Source organism: Oncorhynchus clarkii, chromosome 3, assembly GCF_045791955.1.
Source record: "Oncorhynchus clarkii lewisi isolate Uvic-CL-2024 chromosome 3, UVic_Ocla_1.0, whole genome shotgun sequence".
In the NCBI taxonomy this organism is placed as follows: Eukaryota; Metazoa; Chordata; class Actinopteri; order Salmoniformes; family Salmonidae; genus Oncorhynchus; species Oncorhynchus clarkii.
In genome coordinates this window covers 81,903,263-81,929,249 of record NC_092149.1, presented here as the reverse complement: position 1 = coordinate 81,929,249, position 25,987 = coordinate 81,903,263, and the positions used below count along the sequence as shown (strand labels likewise).

At 44.3% G+C, this 25,987-nt stretch overlaps 1 protein-coding gene and 1 pseudogene across 1 annotated transcript; both read left to right on the top strand.

Moving 5' to 3' along the window:
* Positions 1 to 10,701, top strand: part of LOC139405509 (FERM and PDZ domain-containing protein 4-like) — a 66,986-nt pseudogene extending 56,285 nt beyond the window's left edge.
* A 7,957-nt stretch (positions 10,702 to 18,658) lies between these two features.
* Positions 18,659 to 25,985, top strand: LOC139406177 (toll-like receptor 7). Its single transcript, XM_071148674.1, has 2 exons — positions 18,659 to 18,818; positions 22,038 to 25,985. Exons 1-2 carry the CDS (start codon positions 18,813 to 18,815, stop codon positions 25,209 to 25,211), a joined length of 3,180 nt encoding a protein of 1,059 aa, XP_071004775.1. The 5' UTR covers positions 18,659 to 18,812; the 3' UTR covers positions 25,212 to 25,985.
* The last annotated feature ends 2 nt before the right edge of the window (positions 25,986 to 25,987 follow it).

Here is a 25,987-nt window from a genome sequence, read left to right as displayed (position 1 = left end):
ATATCAAATATCAGAATATCATATCATAATAAGTTATAAGTTATTAATGGAGTCTGTGTATCCTGAGACAGGCAAATGCCAGATGGGCTGGTCCATTATTAGCAGTGGGCCTGTCTAACTTGAATTTTTTGCCCAAAATGATCATTATCTGTCTAATATGGGGGCCATAAGTGAAAAAAATGGGCCAGTGTGGGTGCTTCAATAAATAAAATGGGCTGGTGTGGGGGACAAGGAACAAAATGGGGACCTCAAGAAAGAAAATGGGCTGGTGTGGGGGCTTCAAGGAAAAAATTGGGCCTGTATGGGGGCCTCAAGGTGAAAAAAATGGTCCGGTGTGTTAGAAATGCTAGGGCCGATATGTGGTCCCAGTCCGCCCCCGTGTGTATTGTCTTTCAATGGTTTCCTTTCTGCTTTATGCCCACAGCAAGGCGAGAAGCACACAGAGGTGACTCTACTAGTGGGTCCCAGGTATGGCATCAGTCATGTGATCAACACCAAGACTAACCTGGTGGCGCTGCTGGCTGACTTCAGCCACGTCAACCGCATCGAGATGTACACAGAGGACGAGAAGAACGTCAGGGTAGAGCTACATGTTCTGGATGTGAAGGTGAAATCTTTTAAATTAACTCATTCTGAGTGTGGTATTTTTTTTTCCCATTAATCCTATCACAATTAACTTTTTATCAGTTGAATATTGTCACCAATATAAAACTTTTTCTGAAATATTCTATAAAAATATGTAACATTTTGTTAAGACACTCCAGGAAAGGATTGTGGATATATAGTTTTTTAATCTTTCTATCTATAGGCCGTCATTGTAGGCCGTCATTGTAAATACGAATTTGTTCTTAACTGACTTGCCTAGTTAAATAAAATGTAAAAAATGTATCTATAAAAATACAAAAACATGTAGGTAAACTGCATTTTTGGTGCATATTTCCAAATAAAAATGTGATATAATAAAAATGTTACAACATATCAACAATTTCCTTGATACAAGTCTGGAGAATTTACAGTGCCTTCGGAAAGTTTTCAGACCTCTAGACTTTTTCCACATTTTGATACGTTACAGCCTTATTCTAAAATGGATCAAATACTTTCCCCCCCTCATCAATCTACACACAATACCCCATAATGACAAAGCAAAAACAGGTTTTTAGAAACTTTTGCAAATGTATAAAATAAATAAAAACTGAAATACCTTATTTACATACTGTAAGTATTCAGACCCTTTCTCACATCTGCTCCTGCCACACCCCCCAGTGGACATCCAGTGTCTCCTTGACCTGCAGCCATTCTCCTAGTTCTCCCGCTCTCTCTCTCTCTCTCTCTCTCTCTCTCTCTCTCTCTCTCTCTCTCTCTCTCTCTCTCGCTCTCTCTCGCTCTCTCTCTCTCTCTCTCTCTGTGATTGTGTGGTTGAAGACAGGTGTGCTGGAGTCAGAGCAGTTCCCCACCAGCTGCAACCCGTTCCATAATCTAGACCTCTACAAATGCTCAGTCCTGCCACTTCCACTCTGTCAGATCGTAATCTTCATTCATCTCGCTGCTGACTCTGGTTCCTGTCTCCTGTTCACATCTCCTGCTACCCTCCTGCTACCCTGTTCTGGATTCAGCACACCATAACTCCCTTGGATTCCCTTCTGGACTTGTTTACCCTGTCCCAACCCAGCTCACTCAAATCTCAGCCTCCACATCTGGTTTCCTACAACTCACCCGAACTTCCCTGGATCCACACTTCATCTCTCCCTGTTACAATAAATATCTGGGTTCATTCATCCCGGTTTTCCTGTCTTGAGTCTGCGCTTGGGTTCCCCTGTGCTGCTCCGCCTAACACCCTTTGCTATGAGACTTGAAATTGAGCTCAGGTGCATCCTGTTTCCATTGATCATCCTTTGTTTCTACAACTTGATTGGAGTCCACCTGTGGTAAATTCAATTGATTGGAAATTATTTGGAAAGGCACACACCTGTCTATACAAGGTCCCGCAGTTGACAGTGCATTCAAGCCATGAGGTTGAAGGAATTGTTTGTAGAGCTTCGAGACAGGATTGTGCCGAGGCACAGATTTGGGGAAGGGTACCAAAATATTTCTGCAGCATTGAAGGTCCCAAAGACTATTCCTAGAGCTGGTTGTCTGGCCAAACTGATCAATCGGGGTAGAAGGGCCTTGGTCAGGGAGGTGACCAAGAACATGATGGTCACTCTGACAGAGCTCCAGAGTTCCTCTGTGGAGATGGGATAACCTTCCAGAAGGACAACCATATGCAGCACTCCATCAATCAGGCTTTTATGGTAGAGTGGTCAGACGAAAGCCACTCCTCATTAAAAGGCACATGACAGCTGCTTGGAGTTTGCCAAAAGGCACCTACAGGACTCTCAGACCATGAGAAACAAGATTCTCTGGTGTGATGAAACCAAGATTGAACTCTTTGGCCTGAATACCAGTGTCACATCTGGAGGAAACCTGGCACCATCCCTACGGTGAAGCATGGTGGTGGCAGCATCATGCTGTGGGGATGTTTTTCAGTGGCAGGGAGTCTAGTCAGGATCAAGGGAAAGATGGACAGAGCATAGTACAGAGAGATCCTTGTTGAAAACCTGCTCCATAGCGCTCAGGATCTCAGATTGGGGTGAAGGTTCACCTTCCAATGGGACAACGACCCTAAGCACACAGCCAAGAAAATGCAGGACTGACTTCGGGACAGGTCTCTGAATGTCCTTGAGTGGCCCAGACAGAGCCCGGACTTGAACCCGATCAAACATCTCTGGAGAGACCTGAAAATAGCTATGCACCAGCGCTCCCCATCCAAGCTGAGAGGATCTACAAAGAAGAATGGGAAAAACTCCCCAAATACTGGTGTGCCAAGCTTGTAGCATCATACCCAAGAAGAGTTGAGGCTGTAATCCCTGCCAAAGTACTAAGTAAAGGGTCTTAATACTTATGTAAATGTCAGTTGTTGTTTTTTTATTAACCAACATTTCTACAAACCTGTTTTTGCTTCTTCATCGTGGGGTATTGTGATGTCATTGTGGGGTATTGTGATGTCATTGTGGGGTATTGTGATGTCATTGTGGGGTACTGTGATGTCATTGTGGGGTATTGTGATGTCATTGTGGGGTACTGTGATGTCATTGTGAGGTATTGTGATGTCATTGTGGGGTATTGTGATATCATTGTGGGGTATTGTGATGTCATTATGGGGTATTGTGTGTAGATTAATGAAGAAATGAATTGATTAATTTTAGAATAAGGCTGTAACGTAACGAAATGTATCTAAGGATAGCCGCACAACATGGTGTGAATAAAGATGCTTCTGAAGCTGAGAAAAATCAGTTGGCATGTGGGAAGAGTCTGACTTTCAAACAATTACAGTTAAAGAGGAGTATAAGGAATTTAGACTACCAATTGCCAAATGCCTATTTAGGCCCAATCACCATCTGTTCAAGGTAAGTTACTACATATAGTCCAGTTTGTGACATTCTATATGAACTGGACTTAATACCCCTTTTTAGGGGACCTGCCCGGTTCTGGTACCGATTCCGTCTGACATGCACGCTTAGAAATCGATCTGTGGATACCGCAGATCAAAATTGCCCTATTCCCACGGACACAGTAGTATTTTTCTGAGCCTGTGTGACATACTATAGGATGTGAAATCTGAAAGCACTTGAAGCTGGCGCCACAGACAAAGCAAATACCTGCAATGTTTACATCGTAGCACATTCAGAGATCGGTTCATAGCCATTAATCTAAATAATTCATAGATTTTAAACAAAAAACACTTTGTTATTCATAGACGGACATGAAATGAAAGGCGAGTTCCCAACGAGTTCAGAAAGCCAAGCTAGAGCTGTGTGTGACATTCACAGGGATGGGGGCCGATGTTTTGATCAAGAGAGACCTTTAGAAAATATGCATGTTTTCTCTAACACTAAACATACAAATATGTAATTTACAGTTATAAGGAAGGTGAAATCTTATAGTTAGTCATTTTATCATTTGATTATGCTATATTTAGAAAGCATATAAGTAATTTCGCCTTATACATACAGTTTTGTTGAATAGGAAATATGTCCAATTTGTTATCACATTTGTACTGTGTACTTGCGCTTTTGTCTTAAAAAGTGACTACATCTCAGGAAAGGTGAGATTTGAACCTATCTTTGAGTATGCAGCATTACTAGTTATTGTTTATGGCCCTGTCAATAATTACTTTTGGTGATTACGTTGTTTACATTTTTTGAATGAAGTGTCATTACTTGTAGTGAGCTTTGAAATGATGGATTTATGTCCATTTTAATGTGGTTAAAATTCATTACATTTTTATGACGGCAGTATGATAAACAAAATAAAATATACATCTACATCAAGTTTTAGAAATGTTATGTTTACTTTTTAAAGTACTAATACCAAAATACCCTAAAATCTCAGAAATGCTCATTTGATGCAACAACTAAAAAAAACAGCCTCTGGTACTTTGCCTTAATAAGCAAAAATATCATATTCTGTAATAATATCAAGCAAGGAAATGAATGCTCAATGAGAACCATTAGAATAACACTAAGTATTATCTTAATTCAGCTCTTGACATTACTCTATCTTAGTCTATTTCCAGTTAGTGTGTGTTCATTGTTGTCCTCTTATCTTCCAGCCCATCACTCTGCTAATGGAGTCCACTGATGCAATGAATCTGGCCTGTCTAACTGCTGGATACTACAGACTACTGGTGAACTCTCGGCGTTCCATCTTCAACGTGGTCAAACCAGGGAATGTAGACAACACCGGTGAGTCTCTAGACTCTATACAGTTCTAAGTCCATACAATATAACTGCTATTGCAGAAACCTAATTATCAACCCCTGGTTTGGTTCCTATCCTCAGGCCATGACTCCAGAGTAAAGCAGGTCTACCAGGCCATAGAGTGGACATACAGCGCTTCCTTTAGGGGATGTGAGGAGCACCAGCACCACAACAACCAGCGCTGCACCAGAGAGCCCTCCACCAATAGAGACACAGACTACATGGACCCTGGCTATATCACTGAGATCCAGCAGCCGCCCCAGTACTGCATGCAAATGGCAGAGAGGGTGGATGCCAGAGGGGGAACCAGTGGTCCAACACATCCCCAACCCTACCTCTGTGTCCCCAGGCCCAAACCCCAGGACTCCCCCCGCAGTGCCAAGGTCTCCTTCACCTTCGGGGATCCTCTGTTAGACAGTGTGGACCCCCAGAACCTGGGCTACCAGAGGCTGATGGAGGAAGGCCCAGAGGTTCTACACGACCCCATGTATGAGCGACTAGATGAGGATTACAACAGCAGGGATCTCATGGGGATGGCCGGGGAGGGATATCCGTACGCTGACAAAATCTTCGGCAACACCGAGTGCAGTGAGGAGCCGCTGCTGCACGACATCTGCTATGCGGATACCACAGACGCGGACGAGGACGAGGAGGACATCAGCTGCGAGGAGGACATGGGACTGATGGGGGATCTGGACAAGGCTAGCTTCCTCACGCTCTCTGGGTCCAGCGATGACATCATCGACCTGACCTCCCTGCCCCCGCCATGGGAGGGTAAGGACGAGAAAGACAACGAAGATGTGTTGCTTCACTCCCTCAACCTGGCCATCGCAGCCCCGCCCCCAGGCTTCAGGGACCGCTCTGATGAGGACGAGCAGCACGTGGGGGGCCGGGTGCCTGTCAAGAAGAGCCAGGGGACCCGTGATAATATCCCAGTGTCCATCATAGACTCAGTCACCACACAGGTGGAGGAGGGCCTTGAGGGGGCCCTGGACGAAGCTGTTGTGTCCACATTACAGGCCCTGGAAGCCCTGGCAGCTTCTGAGGAGCAGAGCCCAAAACCACAGTCAGAAAATAGCACAGGTTCTTCTTCTTACAAAACTGTAACGTTTATTCATTAACACCACGAAAATTAACCAGACATGAACATTTTTCATTTGTTGTTGTAGATTTTTCAATAAAAAAAACCCATTTTGTTCTGTGTTTCCATTTTGTGTGTGCAATGTGTCATTCATTTTGAACGTAAAACATTTGCTGTGTGACACTCATTTTGTCTCCAGAGCTTTTTTTGTGTATCATTTTGTTTGTTTTTATAATTTATGAAACGGTGCACAAATGCATTTCAACTCATAGCTTTCATTCTTTTTGTACCAATGAAATGTGTACCATTTTATAATATCTCTCAGGTGCCTCAGGTGAAGTTGTTAATAAAATGTCTGTCTCTCTGGCACACAGGTATAGAAATATCAAGGGCATTTAGCCCCGAGTCCTCGTCAGACTCTGGCAACGAGACTAACTCCTCTGAGATGACAGAGAGCTCAGAGCTGGTCGCTGCCCAGAAACTGTCTGAAACCCACCTGAGACTGTATGTGGCCACCACTGAGGGCTACCACACTCTGACTGAGGAGAAAATAGAGTTGCCTGTAACACAGTATGAGGACGGGAAGGCCCTGGCCATACAGCACGACCCTCAGGAGACCCAGGGGGAGGAGGAGGAGGAGAAGAAGAAAGAGGAAGGGGCCAAGTCCTCGGGTGTGTCATCCACCCAGATCCTATACTCAGAAAGGGGAGAGATGGAGCCAGAGACCAAGGAGACCAAGTACCCCACCGACTACTTTAGCAAACTGCACATGGGCTCTTTGATGAGCAAGCAGCCAGGAAAGCACAGTGACCCTGAGGGCAGGATTCAGGGAGATACCAGTGACTCAAGAGAAAAGCAAAACAGCAAAGTCCACTCAAATAGAGGGGAGCCACCCAAATATAATGCTATTGTAAGGGAATCTCCGTACATGAACCAATTCGAGTTGGGACGAACGCCATATCCGTATCGAGAGAAGCCGCCAAGATATCACCGGCCGCCTGAAAACAAAGTGGTCAACAATCTTTCCCCAGACTGCGTGAATGACTCACAAGCCTCCCTCTCTGGCAGGGTAACAATTAAGGGAGACAAGCAGGACTGGGATGAAAGGAGCCAGTGGTTAGATGCTGATTCACACTCCCATGCCAAAGACCCCCACAGTACCCAGGAAGCCAATTTACCCAGCAGCGACCGGCAGCAGCAGCAGTCGAGGATCCCCTCAGCTGAGCAGGATGTCACGCGGCTATATGAGTACCACCTTAGTAAGCACATGCCATCGTTACAGAGCAGCGAGGGTGTCCACTCCCTCCAGAGCTCACAGTGTTCCTCCATAGACGCTTCCTGCAGTACAGGAAGCAGCAGATGTGTGACGCCCAGGGACTCCCCCCTCTGCGCTGGAGAAAACATGCATCTACTTTCGGAGTGTTCCCTCAAGGGAATGGGCCATATGAATTGGGAGGAGAAGGCGTATGGCACCCAAGGCCAGGCCACACAGCAAGGCAAGGCTAGACATCAGACCATGGACCCCACCCTGCTGAGGAAGATCCACGCAGCCACCAGTGCCGAGCCTGGGTTCGGTACCGTACGAGGAGATGACTGCCACCGGATGCCCAAGATCAAAGAAACCACAGGTACAACTAAATAAGTGTATTTATACAATAATACAGTGCATGAATGTGTAGCACAGGAGGCTGCTGAGGGGAGGATGGCTCATAATAATGGCCGGAAAGGAGCGAATGGAATGGCATCAAAACACATGGAAACCAATGTGTTTGATATATTTGATACCATTCCACTGATTCCGTTCCAGTCATTAACATGAGCCCGTCCTCCCCAATTAAGGTGCCACCAACCTCCTGTGATGTGTAGAGGATTGTTGTAATAATATTCCTGTGCGTGAGGCCTTCTCAGTCCATTATACAACACTTGCTGCAGGGAGAGTTGGTCAAAGTGCTGAAATGCAGCGTCGTTCTATTTTACACCATTCTCTAGAAATCAAGCCACGCTGTGAAAGCATAATTAGAGAAAAAATCTTTCTAAAAAAGTCCTCTGATGAAAACAGGAAAGGGTGATGAGAGATCAAAGCAACGCACCATGTTGTCAGGGAGATGCTTAACGATTCTCTTTGTATTTCTGCTCCCCCTAGTGTAGCTTGTACACAGCTGGAGATGGCTGGTGGGAAAGACTCCTCCTCAGCTCTCTCTGAGGTAAACGCCGCCGCCACCACCACCAACTCACTACCATCATTTACCAGTAGCAGCAGCATGTCCAGAGTCCAGTGTTCCCAGTGTGCCAAAGCAGCAGGGGTGCCACAGCCCTGAGTCCTTCCCACACTGCACCCAGGCATTCCTCTCAAGCGTACACCCATGTGAACGTATCACAAGCAGCCTCAGGAGTCGGATGTTGAGGAGTAGCTGGAACAGCATCACACCCTGGATCTGGGTGCCTCGAAGCGCTGCTGGAAAAAACAAAAGCCACTCTGAACGGGAGGAGCGCCCAGAGACTCCAGTCACCCGATGACCCCACCAAGCCACAGAGGGGAGATTAGCTTTTTCCAAGACACTTTCCAAGAGCTTGTCTCAGGGCTCAGTATGGTCTGTTAGATCAGTTAGCTCTCAGTCCTCTGGCAGGAGGCTTTTCAGAGGCGCCTCCATCTTGCTGCCAGCATCACTGGATGCCAAGCAGCTCCGAGCCATGCCACTACCCAGACTGCACCCCAGGAGGTGGTGGATGAGCCTGGAGGAGGTGCCACGGGCCCTTCACTCAATGCTTCCCCAAGAGGAAGACCAACATGGTTGGGGACGATGTAGATGAAGGTGGAGAAAACCCCATCCCACAGCCGTTCTCTGGAGGTCAAAGAACCCAATCACTCCCTAGCAACCTCAGTGTTGAGGTAGAGAACACAATCTCTCTATACACCTCTGGAGCTGAACCCTCCACTGTGGCTGAACAGCTCAACATGGCCAGTGTTGTGACTGTGAGTGATATGAGTCTGGGAACAATGCTGGCCCATGTGAACTCACTGAAGGGAAGACTTACAGCCTCCCCAAGGGGGTCCAAGACACACAGAGAGATTCCCGTTAGATAATGGCCCTGGTGCGCTCCAGTGTAGGTCAGGGGGGGGCCAGAGAGAGGTCCAGAGGTCAGAGGTCAGGTAGCCCGACCTGTGGAGATTCAGCCAGCTGCTCTCCATGAAGGCCCTAGAGCGAGGCAGCGCCTGTAGTCACATGGCCCTGGTGCACCCTGCTCACCCTGACTCAGTTTCCACATGCTCTGCTGCTTAACAAAGGCCTGCATGTCACTGGTGGAGGGCTTTAGCCATGAGAGCCGGCAGCGCGAGCTGGTAGCCAAGGTGACTAGTTGGTAGCCAAGGTAGACGAGCTGGCAGCCAAGGTGGACGAGCTGGTAGCCAAGGTGATGAGCTGGAGGTGATGAGCTGGTAGCCAAGGTGATGAGCTGGTAGCCAACGTGGACGAGCTGGTAGCCAAGGTGATGAACTGGTTGCCAAGGTGACGAGCTGGTAGCCAAGGTGATGAACTGGTAGCCAAGGTGATGAGCTGGTAGCCAAGGTGACAAGCTGGTAGCTAAGGTGACAAGCTGGTAACCAAGGTGATGAGCTGGAGGTGATGAGCTGGTAGCCAAGGTGACGAGCTGGTAGCCAAGGTGGATGAGCTGGTAGCTAAGGTGGACGAGCTGGTAACCAAGGTGGACGAGCTGGTAGCCAAGGTGACGAGCTGGTAGCCAAGGTGACGAGCTGGTAGCCAAGGTGGGCGAGCTGGTAGCCAAGGTGACGAGCTGGTAGCCCAGCTGATGAGCTGGTAGCCAAGGTGGACGAGCTGGTCGCCAAGGTGGACAAGCTGGTAGCCAAGGTGGACGAGCTGGTCACTAAGGTGGACGAGCTGGTAACCAAGGTGGACGAGCTGGTAGCCAAGGTGACTAGTTGGTAGCCAAGGTAGACGAGCTGGCAGCCAAGGTGGACGAGCTGGTAGCCAAGGTGGATGAGCTGGTAGCTAAGGTGAACGAGCTGGTAACCAAGGTGGACGAGCTGGTAGCCAAGGTGACGAGCTGGTAGCCAAGGTGACGAGCTGGTAGCCAAGGTGGGCGAGCTGGTAGCCAAGGTGACGAGCTGGTAGCCAAGGTGACGAGGTCGTCATGAGTTATGTATGCTTGCAACTGCTGAAACGGCTTCGGGCAGTTCCCCCGATGACACATCACTCTACCACCATGTCTGCTATTGTCAATACACCGAGTTGCTCAATTACAACACTCCCTTACAAGTAAACAGAACAACACGGTTGTCTTTCTGATTAGTGATTTCAAAGCCATACATTAGAGACATGGGTTTATTCGACTCAAACCGATGTGAACTGCTGTGACATACCTTTGTCTTTTCTGAATCGTGATGACACTTTTAAAAGAGATTATATTCAGGCCTCTGACCAGAAAAGAATTCCCCTTAGGGTATATACACTGATATTACTTGATAAGTATACTTTTACAAATTGATAATGGGGCGTAATGTGTAGATAGACCTCTATTGGATCTGCATTATATTTGTATTCATTGTATTGAAATATTATTTTACACATGATACATATTATATGACAAAGAGCTCTAGACAAATCAATGTGGAAGAAAATAAATGATATTATGTGATTACAGTCCATTGTGACCTCAATCTTTTTCATTTGCTGAATCCACCGTAGTTTATGAATCTTTGCACATGATCACTGAGTACTTTCCTGTTATTTAGGTAGTCAGCACTGTAACATATTAAAGGTTTAAAACGCTGCAACCTGATTTTGGTCTCCTTTATTCTTCTGATAACAAATGGCACACAATGTAAAGGTCCCATTTCAATTTTCAATGATCAATTTCAAAATATTTCACAAATGTTGTTTTCTTGTTCTCTAAAGCCAAGCCCCTTTCTGCATGAGTGAAGGGAGCTTACTTCATCTTTCTCATAATTCATTCCAAAAACTCTCCTGGACCATGTTTGGTTGAATAACAATGTTTAATTATTTACTGTTTGGAAGCTGGAGAGTGTGTCTGCATGGTGTATTCTAACCTTGCACAGACAGGCACAGACAGCGCTGTTTTTCACTGCAGCCACTAGCTAATGTTCCAGTTGTCCCTGCATGCACACCCAACTGATGGAAAGTTTTGTGGTGTGTTTCTCTAAACCTAGGTTTGTTTCACTTTCATTTACAGAAAAAATGAACCTGAAACTGTGGTAACAATATAGAAAAATGTGTCAGCACATGTCTCCAGTAAACACGTTTCCTCCTTTTATACAGTGCCTATAGTCAAAGTCTTCGCAAAGTTTTCACATTTTACTACCTTAAAATTACATCTAAATGTGAAACGAAATGTAATTGAAATTCTTCCAAATAAATACCAAATTGAAAACTAAGATGTCTTGATTGCATGTTTATTCACACCCCAGAGTTAACACTTGGTGAAAGCAGTTTGGGCAACAATTACAGCTGTGAATCATTTTTTATAAGATTTTATCAACTTTTCACAAATCATAGGGCAACATACTGAATGCAGTCTCCGCTAACATGGGAACATTGCTTTAAAATTTAAATCACGCTGTAAAGCTGAACTTCTGCAATACGTATTGAATAGAGACCTAAGGCACCTTTTCCTTAAACTTTTTACCTTGGCTTTGCTCCTTTCATATTTCCTTTGATCCTGACAAATTCCCCAGTCCCTGCCAGTGGCAAGCATACCCATAACATGATGCTGCCACCAAATACTTTGTGTTTTACAACATTTCATTCACCACATTACCAACCTGTATGACAATTTGAAAAGAAGGAAGCCCTAACTTCCGGCGCCGACAGAGATGGCCGCCTCGCTTCGCGTTCCTAGGAAACTATGCAGTTTTTTGTTTTTTTACGTGTTATTTCTTACATTAGTACCCCAGGTCATCTTAGGTTTCATTACATACAGTCGAGAAGAACTACTGAATATAAGATCAGCGTCAACTCACCATCAGTACGACCAAGAATATGTTTTTCGCGACGCGGATCCTGTGTTCTGCCTTACAAACAGGACAACGGAGTGGATCCTATGCAGCGACCCAAAAAAACGACTCCGAAAGAGAGGGAAACGAGGCGGTCTTCTGGTCAGACTCCGGAGACGGGCACACCGTGCACCACTCCCTAGCATTCTTCTTGCCAATGTCCAGTCTCTTGACAACAAGGTTGATGAAATCCGAGCAAGGGTAGCATTCCAGAGGGACATCAGAGACTGTAACGTCATTTGCTTCACTGAAACATGGCTCACTGGAGAGACTCTATCCGAAGCGGTGCAGCCAACGGGTTTCTCCACGCATCGCGCTGACAGAAACAAACATCTTTCTGGTAAGAAGAGGGGCGGGGGCGTATGCCTCATGGCCAATGTGACATGATGTGATGAAAGAAACATACAGGAACTCAAATCCTTCTGTTCACCTGATTTAGAATTCCTCACAATCAAATGTAGACCGCATTATCTACCAAGAGAATTCTCTTCGATTATAATCACAGCCGTATATATCCCCCCCCAAGCAGACACATCGATGGCTCTGAACAAACTTTATTTAACTCTCTGCAAACTGGAAACGATTTATCCGGAGGCTGCATTCATTGTAGCTGGGGATTTTAACAAGGCTAATCTGAAAACAAGACTCCCTAAATTTTATCAGCATATCGATTGCGCAACCAGGGGTGGAAAGACCTTGGATCATTGTTACTCTAACTTCCGCAACGCATATAAGGCCCTGCCCCGCCCCCCTTTCGGAAAAGCTGACCACGACTCCATTTTGTTGATCCCTGCCTACAGACAGAAACTAAAACAAGAGGCTCCCACGCTGAGGTCTGTCCAACGCTGGTCCGACCAAGCTGACTCCACACTCCAAGACTACTTCCATCACGTGGACTGGGAGATGTTTCGTATTGCGTCAGATAACAACATTGACGAATATGCTGATTCGGTGTGCGAGTTCATTAGAACGTGCGTTGAAGATGTCGTTCCCATAGCAACGATTAAAACATTCCCTAACCAGAAACCGTGGATTAATGGCAGCATTCGTGTGAAACTGAAAGCGCGAACCACTGCTTTTAATCAGGGCAAGGTGTCTGGTAACATGACCGAATACAAACAGTGCAGCTATTCCCTCCGCAAGGCTATCAAACAAGCTAAGCGCCAGTACAGAGACAAAGTAGAATCTCAATTCAACGGCTCAGACACAAGAGGCATGTGGCAGGGTCTACAGTCAATCACGGACTACAGGAAGAAATCCAGCCCAGTCACGGACCTGGATGTCTTGCTCCCAGGCAGACTATATAACTTTTTTGCCCGCTTTGAGGACAATACAGTGCCACTGACATGACCTGCAACGAAAACATGCGGTCTCTCCTTCACTGCAGCCGAGGTGAGTAAGACATTTAAACGTGTTAACCCTCGCAAGGCTGCAGGCCCAGACGGCATCCCCAGCCGCGCCCTCAGAGCATGCGCAGACCAGCTGGCCGGTGTGTTTACGGACATATTCAATCAATCCCTATACCAGTCTGCTGTTCCCACATGCTTCAAGAGGGCCACCATTGTTCCTGTTCCCAAGAAAGCTAAGGTAACTGAGCTAAACGACTACCGCCCCGTAGCACTCACATCCGTCATCATGAAGTGCTTTGAGAGACTAGTCAAGGACCATATCACCTCCACCCTACCTGACACCCTAGACCACATATGTCAGAGTCAAGGCCCGCGGGCCACATCCGGCCCGCAAGAAGGTTTTTTACGGCCCCTGGGATGATCTTGATTTATTATTAGAACCGGCCCGCAGCAAGCCGGCAGCCCGCAGATCTTTTACACGCACCAATACTACATTTCCCACAATGCAAAGGTGACGCACCGAGCAGTAGGCTGCTTCATTTCAATATTTATTGGCACAGCAGTCGTCAGCATCACAGTAAAATTAACTTTCAGATACCCATCAAAAATGGCAAAACGGAAGGTGGATACTGAGAACCGGGGGTTTCAAACAAGGTGGGAGTCGGAGTATATGTTCACGAAGGTAGCTGGAAAACCTGTGTGTCTTCTGTGTGGAGAAAGTGTGGCGGTACTGAAAGAGTATAATCTGAGACGACATTATGAAACGAAACACGCGGACAAAAACAAGAATATGGACATGGAACAAAGGCTACAAAAGGCAGAGGAATTAAAACGAGGCCTCAAATCTCGACAGGCTCTGTTCAAAAAAGCCAAATCACAAGGCCAGGCTGCTGTCAAGGCCAGTTTTATTTTGGCAGAAGAGATCGCTAAATCAGCCCGGCCATTTACGGAGGGGGATTTCATCAAAAACTGCATGATTAAAGTTTGTGACGAAGTTTGCCCAGAAAAAAGGCAACTCTTTTTAAATGTGAGTCTGAGCAGAAACACCATTGCCGAGAGAGTAGACCAGTTGTCCATCAATCTAAAAGAGCAGCTTGTGAAAAAGGGAAAAGATTTTATTGCATATTCCTTGGCTGTGGATGAGAGCACCGACATTTCTGACATTGCCCAGTTGTCAATTTTCATCCGCGGAGTGGACTCCAACCTAAGCGTGACAGAGGAGTTTTTGGCTTTACGTCCTATGCATGGCACAACTACGGGGCATGATTTGTATGAAGAGGTGTCAAGATGTGTAAATGAGATGGAGCTGCCTTGGGAAAAACTCGTGGGTTTGACAACCGACGGAGCACCTGCGATGTGTGGACACAGGAGCGGACTGGTGGCGAAGATACGGGAAAAGATGCAAGAGGAAAACGCGACAGGTGAGCTGACAGCTTATCATTGTATCATACACCAGGAAGCGTTGTGCGGTAAAGCCTTGAAAATGGAGCATGTAATGAGCATCATCACGCGCACAGTTAACTTTATCAGAGCCAAAGGTTTGAATCACCGCCAGTTCAAGGCATTTCTGACGGAGTTAGAAACGGAGCATGGTGATTTGCCTTATCACACAGAGGTGCGATGGCTAAGCCAGGGAAAGGTGCTTCAAAGATGTTTCGAGCTTCGTGAGGAGATTTGTCTGTTCTTGGACAGCAAAGGGAAAGACACAACACAACTCCGAGACGAAATGTTTCTGTGTGAAATGGCTTTTCTGTGTGACATTACGAGTCATCTGAATGCAATAAACTTGCAGCTGCAGGGTCGGGATCGTGTCATCTCTGATATGTACAGTACAGTGAAGGCATTTAAAACCAAACTGACTCTGTGGGAGACGCAGATGCGGAAAGAAAATTTGAGCCACTTTCCCAGCTGCCAGACCATGAAAGAGAAGCTCTCTACCAGTGCGTTCCCGAGCACACAGTTGGCTGATAAAATAGGTATGCTTGCCGCTGACTTTCGACGCCGATTTGCTGACTTTGAAGCACAAAAAAGCAGGTTGGAACTGCTCGGTAACCCATTTGCTGTTGACGTGGAAAGCTCACCACCAAACCTCCAAATGGAGTTGATTGACCTCCAATGCAATGATGCACTGAGGGCAAAATATGCGGCAGTGGGTGCTGCGGAGTTCGCCCGTTTCCTCCCCGGCACAATGCCCCAGCTGCGCATCCAGGCTGCTCAAACGTTGTCTATGTTTGGCAGCACATACCTGTGTGAACAACTGTTTTCTTTGATGAACCTGAACAAAACATCACACAGAAGTCGACTTACTGCTGAACACCTCCACTCAATTCTGAGGATTTCTTCAGCTCAGAGCCTTACCCCGAACATTGATGAACTTGTGGAAAAGATGGGACACCACCAAGTATCACCCTCAACCTCAAACAAGTGAACATTACTGTGCAATCACATATTTAGAGTTTTTACTCAGTTCAAGTTTAAAAGTTAAAATTTAATATTTGTTTTCACTGCATGTTACTTCTCCTTAAACAAAGTGTTGTTTTTGATTAATAGATTTTTGCACTTTATTTTTTTGTATTTCAATCCAATTATATTTTAAAAATATTTCAGTTGAGTGGATGATAGAAAATTGCTATTATTGTTTTTTCTTTGAAGTAAATTTAGCCCACTTTTGCTAAAATAGAAAATATAGTCTACTGATGGTGCCTTGAATACCGGTTTCTTTCATTTAATGTTCATGTTATGGGGATATTTATATAAAGGAAATTTGTCTTTTGTGTCTGTTGAAAATTAAAGATTACTGACAGAGCCATAAGAAAATATTGCTTTATTTATCTGATCATATTGTAATATATTTGTTAGGTTTTCAGTAGGTTCAATTAGGTTCACTAGACTATATGCGTCATTTAAAAATTTTTCAATGAACATTCGAACAGTCCGGCCCTCGTCTTGTAGCTGATTTTTTTATTTGGCCCTCCGTCCATTTGACTTTGACACCCCTGCCCTAGACCCACTCCAATTTGCTTACCGCCCAAATAGGTCCACAGACGATGCAATCTCAAACACACTGCACACTGCCCTAACCCATCTAGACAAGAGGAATACCTATGTGAGAATGCTGTTCATCGACTACAGCTCGGCATTCAACACCATAGTACCCTCCAAGCTCGTCATCAAGCTCGAGACCCTGGGTCTCGACCCCGCCCTGTGCAACTGGGTACTGGACTTCCTGACGGGCCGCCCCCAGGTGGTGAGGGTAGGCAACAACATCTCCTCCCCGCTGATCCTCAACACTGGGGCCCCACAAGGGTGCGTTCTGAGCCCTCTCCTGTACTCCCTGTTCACCCACGACTGCGTGGCCACGCACGCCTCCAACTCAATCATCAAGTTTGCGGACGACACAACAGTGGTAGGCTTGATTACCAACAATGACGAGACGGCCTACAGGGAGGAGGTGAGGGCCCTCGGAGTGTGGTGTCAGGAAAATAACCTCACACTCAACGTCAACAAAACTAAGGAGATGATTGTGGACTTCAGGAAACAGCAGAGGGAACACCCCCCTATCCACATCGATGGAACAGTAGTGGAGAGGGTAGCAAGTTTTAAGTTCCTCGGCATACACATCACAGACAAACTGAATTGGTCCACTCACACAGACAGCATCGTGAAGAAGGCGCAGCAGCGCCTCTTCAACCTCAGGAGGCTGAAGAAATTTGGCTTGTCACCAAAAGCACTCACAAACTTCTACAGATGCACAATCGAGAGCATCCTGGCGGGCTGTATCACCGTCTGGTAAGGCAACTGCACCGCCCTCAACCGTAAGGCTCTCCAGAGGGTAGTGAGGTCTGCACAACGCATCACCGGGGGCAAACTACCTGCCCTCCAGGACACCTACACCACCCGATGTCACAGGAAGGCCATAAAGATCATCAAGGACATCAACCACCCGAGCCACTGCCTGTTCACCCCGCTATCATCCAGAAGGCGAGGTCAGTACAGGTGCATCAAAGCTGGGACCGAGAGACTGAAAAACAGCTTCTATCTCAAGGCCATCAGACTGTTAAACAGCCACCACTAACACTGAGTGGCTGCTGCCAACACACTGACACTGACTCAACTCCAGCCACTTTAATAATGGGAATTGATGGGAAATGATGTAAATATATCACTAGCCACTTTAAACAATGCTACCTTATATAATGTTACTTACCCTACATTATTCATCTCATATGCATACGTATATACTGTACTCTATATCATCGACTGTATCCTTATGTAATACATGTATCACTAGCCACTTTAAACTATGCCACTTTGTTTACATACTCATCTCATTTGTACATACTGTACTCGATACCATCTACTGTATCTTGCCTATGCTGCTCTGTACCATCACTCATTCATATATCCTTATGTACATATTATTTATCCCCTTACACTGTGTACAAGACAGTAGTTTTGGAATTGTTAGTTAGATTACTTGTTATTACTGCATTGTCGGAAGTAGAAGCACAAGCATTTCGCTACACTCGCATTAACATCTGCTAACCATGTGTATGTGACAAATAAAAATTTGATTTGATTTGGATTTTGATAAATCCACATTCTGTTTGCAACAAGGCCCTTAAGTAATTCTGCAAGACAACATGGCAAAGAAATGTAATTTTTTGCCTAAATTAAAAACGTGAATACAATACATCACAAAGTGAAACCCTCTGTATTTGGTGGCAGCATCATGGTATGGGTATGCTTGTCACCGGCAGGGACTGGAGAGTTTGTCAGGATCAGGATTCCACCAGGTATCAACTCTGGGGTGTGAAGACATATGCAATCAAGACATCTTTGTTTGAATATAATTTTTCTTTCACTTTCAAAATGTGGAGTAGGTTGTGTAGATTGTTTGGGGGGGAAAATCCACTTTAATCCCTCTTTAGATTTAATATTAAGGCAGAACATTTTGAAGACCTCAATGCTATCATAAATAAGACAAACTATATACATATTCCTATCAATAAATGTAAAAAATCAAGGATGAGCACATGCTTGAAAGAAGCTCCATTCACACACAATTAATCAGTAGTGCTGCAAACTGCTTAAATTATAATATATATATGTATATATATATATATATATATATATATATATATATATATACATATATATATATATATATATGTGTGTAAATTAAGCTATTGAATGTATAGTATTGGATTTATAAAACAAGAAAATGCTGATCAAGTGCTTCAATGAAGCCTGCACCAGAAATAGACAACATTGATTGATTTAACAATTTAGATTTTAGGAACTTGACCTTAGGCAACAGTTGTACTATATGCCTATTGATAGATAGGTGTCTAGCATCTGCCTAAAGGGAAGTGAAAACTATTAAAGACACTTTCACTCGCACATCTGTTGTCCTTCGTTCCATCAGCCTGTTGTTTTCATGTTTTCACATGAACATTTTATCGTTCTTAGTACTCCTTTTATTTTACAGTAAGAGAGAACTGAACCGTGAGAACTTATCCACACAAACATTGATCTGAACAATACTGTCTCACATGATGGTAAGAATACCTTTCATATGGTAATACATTTAATATGGTAATACATTTAATAGGGTAATATGGTAATACATGTAATATGGTAATACATTTAATATGGGAATACATTTAATATGGTAATATGGTAATGCATTTAATATGGGAATGCATTTAATTTGGTAATACATGTAATATGGTAATACATGTAATATGGTAATACATGTAATATGGTAATACATTTAATATGGTAATACATTTAATATGGTAATACATGTAATATGGTAATAGATTTCATATGATAATACCTTTGATATGGTAATAGATTTAATATGGTAATATATTTCATATGATAATACAGCTCATATAGGGTGCAGCATGCACATCCATTGTGCAAGGAGAAAAAAAAAGATTGATGAAAATGAAGAAACTGGGGATTAACCTCTAAACTGTGGATTAACCTCTAAACTGGGGGTGAATCTCTAAACTGGGGATTAACCTCTAAACTGGGAATTAATCTCTAAACTGGGGATTAACCTCTAAACTGGGGATGAATCTCTAAACTGGGGATTAACATCTAAACTGGGGATTAACCTCTAAACTGGGGATGAACCTCTAAATTTGGGATTAACCTCTGTCTCTAACCTCTAAACTAACACGATGGTCGTACCATGGATCATTTAGTTATTTGATTTGGGATTTTAGGACCCCTTTAGGTATAAATTCAATAACATATTGAATGTGGCCTTTGCTACTGCAGAGACGCATTGAATCACACATCTAAAAATAAATAAGCAATGAAGTTTTTAAGAGTCTGTCCTATATCTAGGAGATACAAGAAAGCTCAGGACATATTTTTGTTTTTTGGACACATATTTAACCCCTTATTTTTGTTGGCACAAAACAACCTCCATACTTCCATTATTTTGCATGGGTTACCTTCAGACAGGCTGTAAAGCAAAACAGAAAACACTGAACGGTTTGGCCTTCCAACTATTATAACCACTCTATGGAAAGGATAGTGGTTATAGTCGTTTTGAAGGCCAAACTGTTCGGACACTACATACATTTTTTGTGAGAAGACTGAATTTCAGGACATCTCATGGTCTGACAAACATCGCTGTAGCTTGGACACCTTCCACCGCAGATGCAGAAGACCAACATAGGTAGATGTGGAGGATTGAGACAAAAATATCAGATTTCTCTGAAATTAAACTGACAGATTTTGATGGGGATTTGTTTTAATCATGTTACTTAGATTGATGCATGTGTGGGCCAATGTACTCTTAATTAACCATGATTGTAAAGGACTCAATAGAGGTGAATGAAAAAGGAAACCGTATCACTGATCTTTAACAAGCTTACGTATCGGACTCACGGTCTTCGTCAAAAAACGCTCTGACGAAGGCCGTGTTCCTAACGGAAGCTTTAAAAGCTCTGACGAAGGCCGTGTTCCTAACGGAAGCTTTAAAAGCTCTGACGAAGGCTGTGTTCCTAACGGAAGCTTTAAAAGCTCTGACGAAGGCCGTGTTCCTAACGGAAGCTTTAAAAGCTCTGACGAAGGCCGTGTTCCTAACGGAAGCTTTAAAAGTTCCTAACGGAAGCTTTAAAAGTTCCTAACGGAAGCTTTAAAAGCTCTGACGAAGCCCGTGTTCCTAACGGAAGCTTTAAAAGCTCTGACGAAGGCCGTGTTCCTAACGGAAGCTTTTAAAGTTCTGACGAAGGCCGTGTTCCTAACGGAACCTTTTAAAGCTCTGACGAAGGCCGTGTTCCTAACAGAAGCTTTTAAAGCTCTGACGAAGGCCGTGTTCCTAACGGAAGCTTTAAAAGCTCTGACGAAGGCCGTGTTCCTAACGGAAGCTTTAAAAGCTCAGACAAAGGCCGTGTTCCTAACGGAAGCTTTAAAAGCTCTGACGAAGGCCGTGTTCCTAACGGAAGCTTTAAAAGCTCAGACGAAGGCCGTGTTCCTAACGGAAGCTTTAAAAGCTCAGACGAAGGCCGTGTTCCTAACGGAAGCTTATTAAAGATCAGTGATACTTTCAAGAGCAGTGTGCGGTTTCCTTATTCCTTCATCTTGTTCAACTGTTACCATGCACATGCAAAAAAATACTGCTCAGATGTGCGAGTGCCTTTTGAATTTTGACTCAATAGAGGTAAAAGGACATTTTTATATATTGTTTAAGTTATGTCTATGCAGAACAACATAGTAAAGATCAATAGAATCAGAATAAGAAATAGTAGAAAATAAAAAATGCTATCACAACCTTTTCATAAATTAACCAACATCTGCAGTAGTTTAGTTGAGCTGAGCCACTGGTTTCTATATTTGTATATTTTATTGAGCAGTTAATTTACTAAATTATTTGAAGACTCTCTTGTGTCCTATGGTTTATGAGAGGCGACATGCAAATAAGACTCGTTATCATTACCCCTCTAGGAATAACACTGTCCTGTTCCCCCAGAGGTCAGATTGTGTTATCATTATCCCTCTAGAAATAACATTGTCCTGTTCCCCCAGAGGTCAGAGTGTGTTATCATTATCCCTCTAGGAATAACACTGTCCTGTTCCCCCAGAGGTCAGAGTGTGTTATCATTATCCCTCTAGGAATAACACTGTCCTGTTCCCCCAGAGGTCAGAGTGTGTTATCATTACCCCTCTAGGAATAACCCTGTCCTGTTCCCCCAGAGGTCAGATTGTGTTACCATTATCCCTCTAGAAATAACACTGTCCTGTTCCCCCAGAGGTCAGATTGTGTTATCATTATCCCTCTAGAAATAACACTGTCCTGTTCCCCCAGAGGTCAGAGTGTGTTATCATTACCCCTCTAGGAATAACACTGTCCTGTTCCCCCAGAGGTCAGAGTGTGTTATCATTACCCCTCTACTAATAACACCGTCCTGTTCCCCCAGAGGTCAGAGTGTGTTATCATTATCCCTCTAGAAATAACACTGTCCTGTTCCCCCAGAGGTCAGAGTGTGTTATCATTATCCCTCTAGAAATAACCCTGTCCTGTTCCCCCAGAGGTCAGATTGTGTTATCATTATCCCTCTAGAAATAACACTGTCCTGTTCCCCCAGAGGTCAGAGTGTGTTATCATTATCCCTCTAGAAATAACACTGACCTGTTCCCCCAGAGGTCAGATTGTGTTATCATTACCCCTCTAGGAATAACCCTGTCCTGTTCCCCCAGAGGTCAGAGTGTGTTATCATTATCCCTCTACTAATAACATCGTCCTGTTCCCCCAGAGGTCAGAATGTGCATCTTTCCACGTGTGTGGGGTGATACTGCTGGGCCTGTGGTGCTCCTCTTTGCTGGAAGCTGGAAGCTGGTACCCCAAAACCCTACCCTGTGACGTCACCCTGGCCAGCAACAACACCATGGTCAACGTAGATTGCACTGAGAGAGGACTTCTAGAGGTCCCAAAGGACATCCCCAGAAACACCACCAACCTGACCCTCACCATCAACCACATCCCTCACATTAACTCAACGTCCTTCCAGGGCCTGGAGAACCTCACCGAGATCGACATGCGCTGTAACTGCGTGCCCATCAAGATCGGCCCCAAGGACCGCATGTGCACAGAGAGTGTGACTATCAAGACGAACACCTTCAAAGACCTGAGGAATCTGAAGGCTCTGTATTTGGATGGGAATCAGCTTTCCACCATCCCAAAGGGTCTCCCTCCGAACCTCATTCTGCTCAGTCTAGAGGTGAATAAAATATATACCATTCTGAAAACGAACCTCTCTGACATCACTAACGTACAGATTCTTTACCTGGGTCAAAATTGTTACTATCGTAACCCATGTAATGTTTCCTATCAAATTGAGGAGGGAGCGTTTTTACAGCTTGGTAACATGACTCTCCTATCCCTCAAGTCAAATAACTTATCCTACATTCCCCCAAGATTACCGACAAGTCTCAGAGAGTTGTATCTCTATAATAACAAGATTGAAATGGTTACTGACAAAGATTTTCATAACTTAACCCAATTGGAGATACTTGACCTGAGCGGAAACTGCCCACGCTGTTACAATGCACCGTTTCCTTGTATTCCGTGTCCTAACAATTCACTTCAGATAGACAAAAGCACCTTTAAAACGTTGACCAAACTGAGGATACTACGCCTGCATAGTAACTCCCTGACGTATGTGCTTAGAGAGTGGTTTCAGAACTGTAAAGAGCTGCGAGTACTTGATCTCTCAACCAACTTTTTAGCTCGAGAGATAGCATTTACTTACTTCCCACGAGCTCTACCCAACCTGGAAGAACTGGACCTGTCTTTTAACTACGAGCTACAGAGGTATCCAGCTACACTGCACCTTAGTTCCTCATTTTCCTCCCTGAAATCCTTGAAAGTACTCCGCATCAGGGCCTTCGTCTTCCAGCAACTCACCCTCGAAGACATCAGCCCACTGATTCATCTAAAGAACCTGGAGGTCATTGACTTGGGCACCAACTTCATCAAAATAACCAACCTCAGCATTCTAATGGAACTGAAAAGCTTCAAAATAATAAATTTATCTGACAACAAAATATCATCCCCCTCTGAAAGTGGTCAGTCTGTTGCCTTTTCAGGAGGAGAAGCCATACATGGCTCCCCAATGTCAGATTCTGGACATAACAGCAATGGAGAAGTGAGAGAGATTCATTATTTTAGATACGATGAGTACGCTCGCAGCTGCAAATACAAGGACAAGGAGGATGGGACGCTGAATTCATTCGTCAAAACCCAGTGCAGCCAGTTTGGAAAAACCCTGGATATCAGCAGGAATAATATATTTTTCCTTCACTCCAGATTCTTGAACCTTGCTGACCTTAGATGCCTAAATCTCTCTGGAAATGCAATGAGCCAAAGTCTAAATGGTTCTGAGTTTACTTTCCTCACTAACTTACAGTATCTTGACTTCTCATTTAATCGTCTGGACCTTCTCTATTCCTCAGCGTTTCAGGAACTGAGAAGTTTAGTTATCTTAGACATAAGCAATAACAACCATTACTTTGAATCAGAGGGTTTGACCCACATGCTTAATTTCACAAAAAATCTGACCAATCTGAAGATATTACTAATGAACTATAACAAGATTTCTACATCCACCAACACAGAGCTGGAAAGTCTCTCTCTGGAGAAGTTAGAGTTCAAAGGTAACCGTTTAGATATGCTTTGGAGAGATGGTGATACAAGATACATCGACTACTTCAAAAAACTGCTAAATCTGAGGGTCCTAGACATCTCTCACAACAACCTCAACTTCATCCCTCAGCAAGTCTTCCAAGGCCTGCCAGACAAACTCACTAATCTCTACATCAACAACAACAGATTGAAGATATTTAGTTGGGAGAAGCTGATTATTCTTCAGTACTTAGAGGTCTTAGATCTCAGTAGTAATAGCATATCAACAGTTCCCCCAGAGCTCTCCAACTGCACCAAATCTCTCAAGACTCTCCTCTTACGCAAAAATCAAATATCCAAACTCTCTACGTATTTCCTCAAGGACGCCTTTAGTTTGAAGAATCTGGATCTCAGCTTCAATAACATTCAAAACATTGAGCAGACCAGCATCCCTGATGATGTTGTCGATCAAATGGACACGTTAGTCCTGAACAACAACAAGTTCATGTGCAACTGTAACGCCCTCATGTTTGTGATGTGGCTGAACCGCACCATGGTGAACATCCCCAGACTGGCCACCGCTGTGACCTGTGCTGCTCCAGGAGCCCAGAGGGGTCATCCGGTCATCTCCCTGGACCTAGAACTGCAGGCCTGCCAGCATAACTACCTATCCATCATCCTTTACATCCTACTCACATCCCTGGTGCTCAGCTTCATCGCCCTCTCCATCTCCAGCCACCTCTTCCTCTGGGACGTGTGGTACCTCTACCACTTCCTCCAGGCCAAGTTCAAAGGCTACAGACGCCTGTCCTCGCCGAGCACTGCCTACGACGCCTTCGTGGTATACGACAAGAAGGACCCGGAGGTATCTGAGTGGGTGCTGAAGGAGCTGCTTGTTCAGCTGGAGAACCAAGGGGACCACCCCTTACAGCTGTGTCTGGAGGAACGAGACTGGATCCCTGGCTGCCCCCTGATCGACAACCTGTCCCAGAGCATTCACCAGAGCAAGAGGACCGTGTTCATACTGACGAACAAGTACATCAAGAGCGGGGACTTCAAGACCGCATTCTACATGGCCCATCAGCGACTTATGGATGAGAGAGATGATGTGATTGTCTTGATTTTCCTGGAAAAAGTCCCCAGTCACTCAAAATACCTGAGACTCAGGAAGAGGTTGTATAGGCGGTCAGTGATGGAGTGGCCAACAAATCCTCAAGCGCAGCAATACTTTTGGTTTAGCCTAAGGAGTGTACTGGTAACAGACAGTCAAAAACAATACAGTAATCTCTTCAAGGAGACTCTTTGAAAAAGGACAAACACAATGATTTTTCGCCATTTGTTAAGAATGCTTAGCATTGTCCTTTTTTTGTGATTGTGTAATGATTGTGTAATCATTGGGTAATGCCATTAATGACAAAAAGAGGGAAGCAAACCAATGGAGAACTTCCTCAATTAATCTATGAAGATTCTGTTTGATTTAGCTCAGATGGCGGGATGGGAATCTGTGGCTATGATGCCAGACAGTCAGAGACACTCAAAAACAATACAGTAATCTCTTCAAGAAGATTCTTTGAAATGTTACACTTAGAATACACCTTACCCACTGGGCACACACTGGTTGAATCAACGTTGTTTCCACGTCATTTCATTGAAATGACATGGAAACAAGATGGAATGGACGTTGAATTGACATCAGTGCCCAGTGTGTAGTGTTGATCTTTGAATGTGGTGATTGTTGTAAATTGTAAATTGTTGTTAAACGCTCTGATCACCTGTGATAATTAGCTATCTAGCACGCTCTAATCACCTGTGATAATTAGCTATCTAGCATGCTCTGATCACCTGTGACAATTATCTTAAAGATGGGTTTTAAGGTGTACCGTAAATGTAATGTATCTGGTTTTAAGGTTTACAGTAAATGTAATGTATCTGGTGAGAATGTTTAGATATGAATTTTCATCTCTAATACTGACTGATTATGTTTGCTGTACTGCAATGCTTATAAATATACTGTCTCAATCTCCTATCCTGCTGCAGAGAGTAAGGTAACAATACATTAATAAAATAATGATTCACAAAATG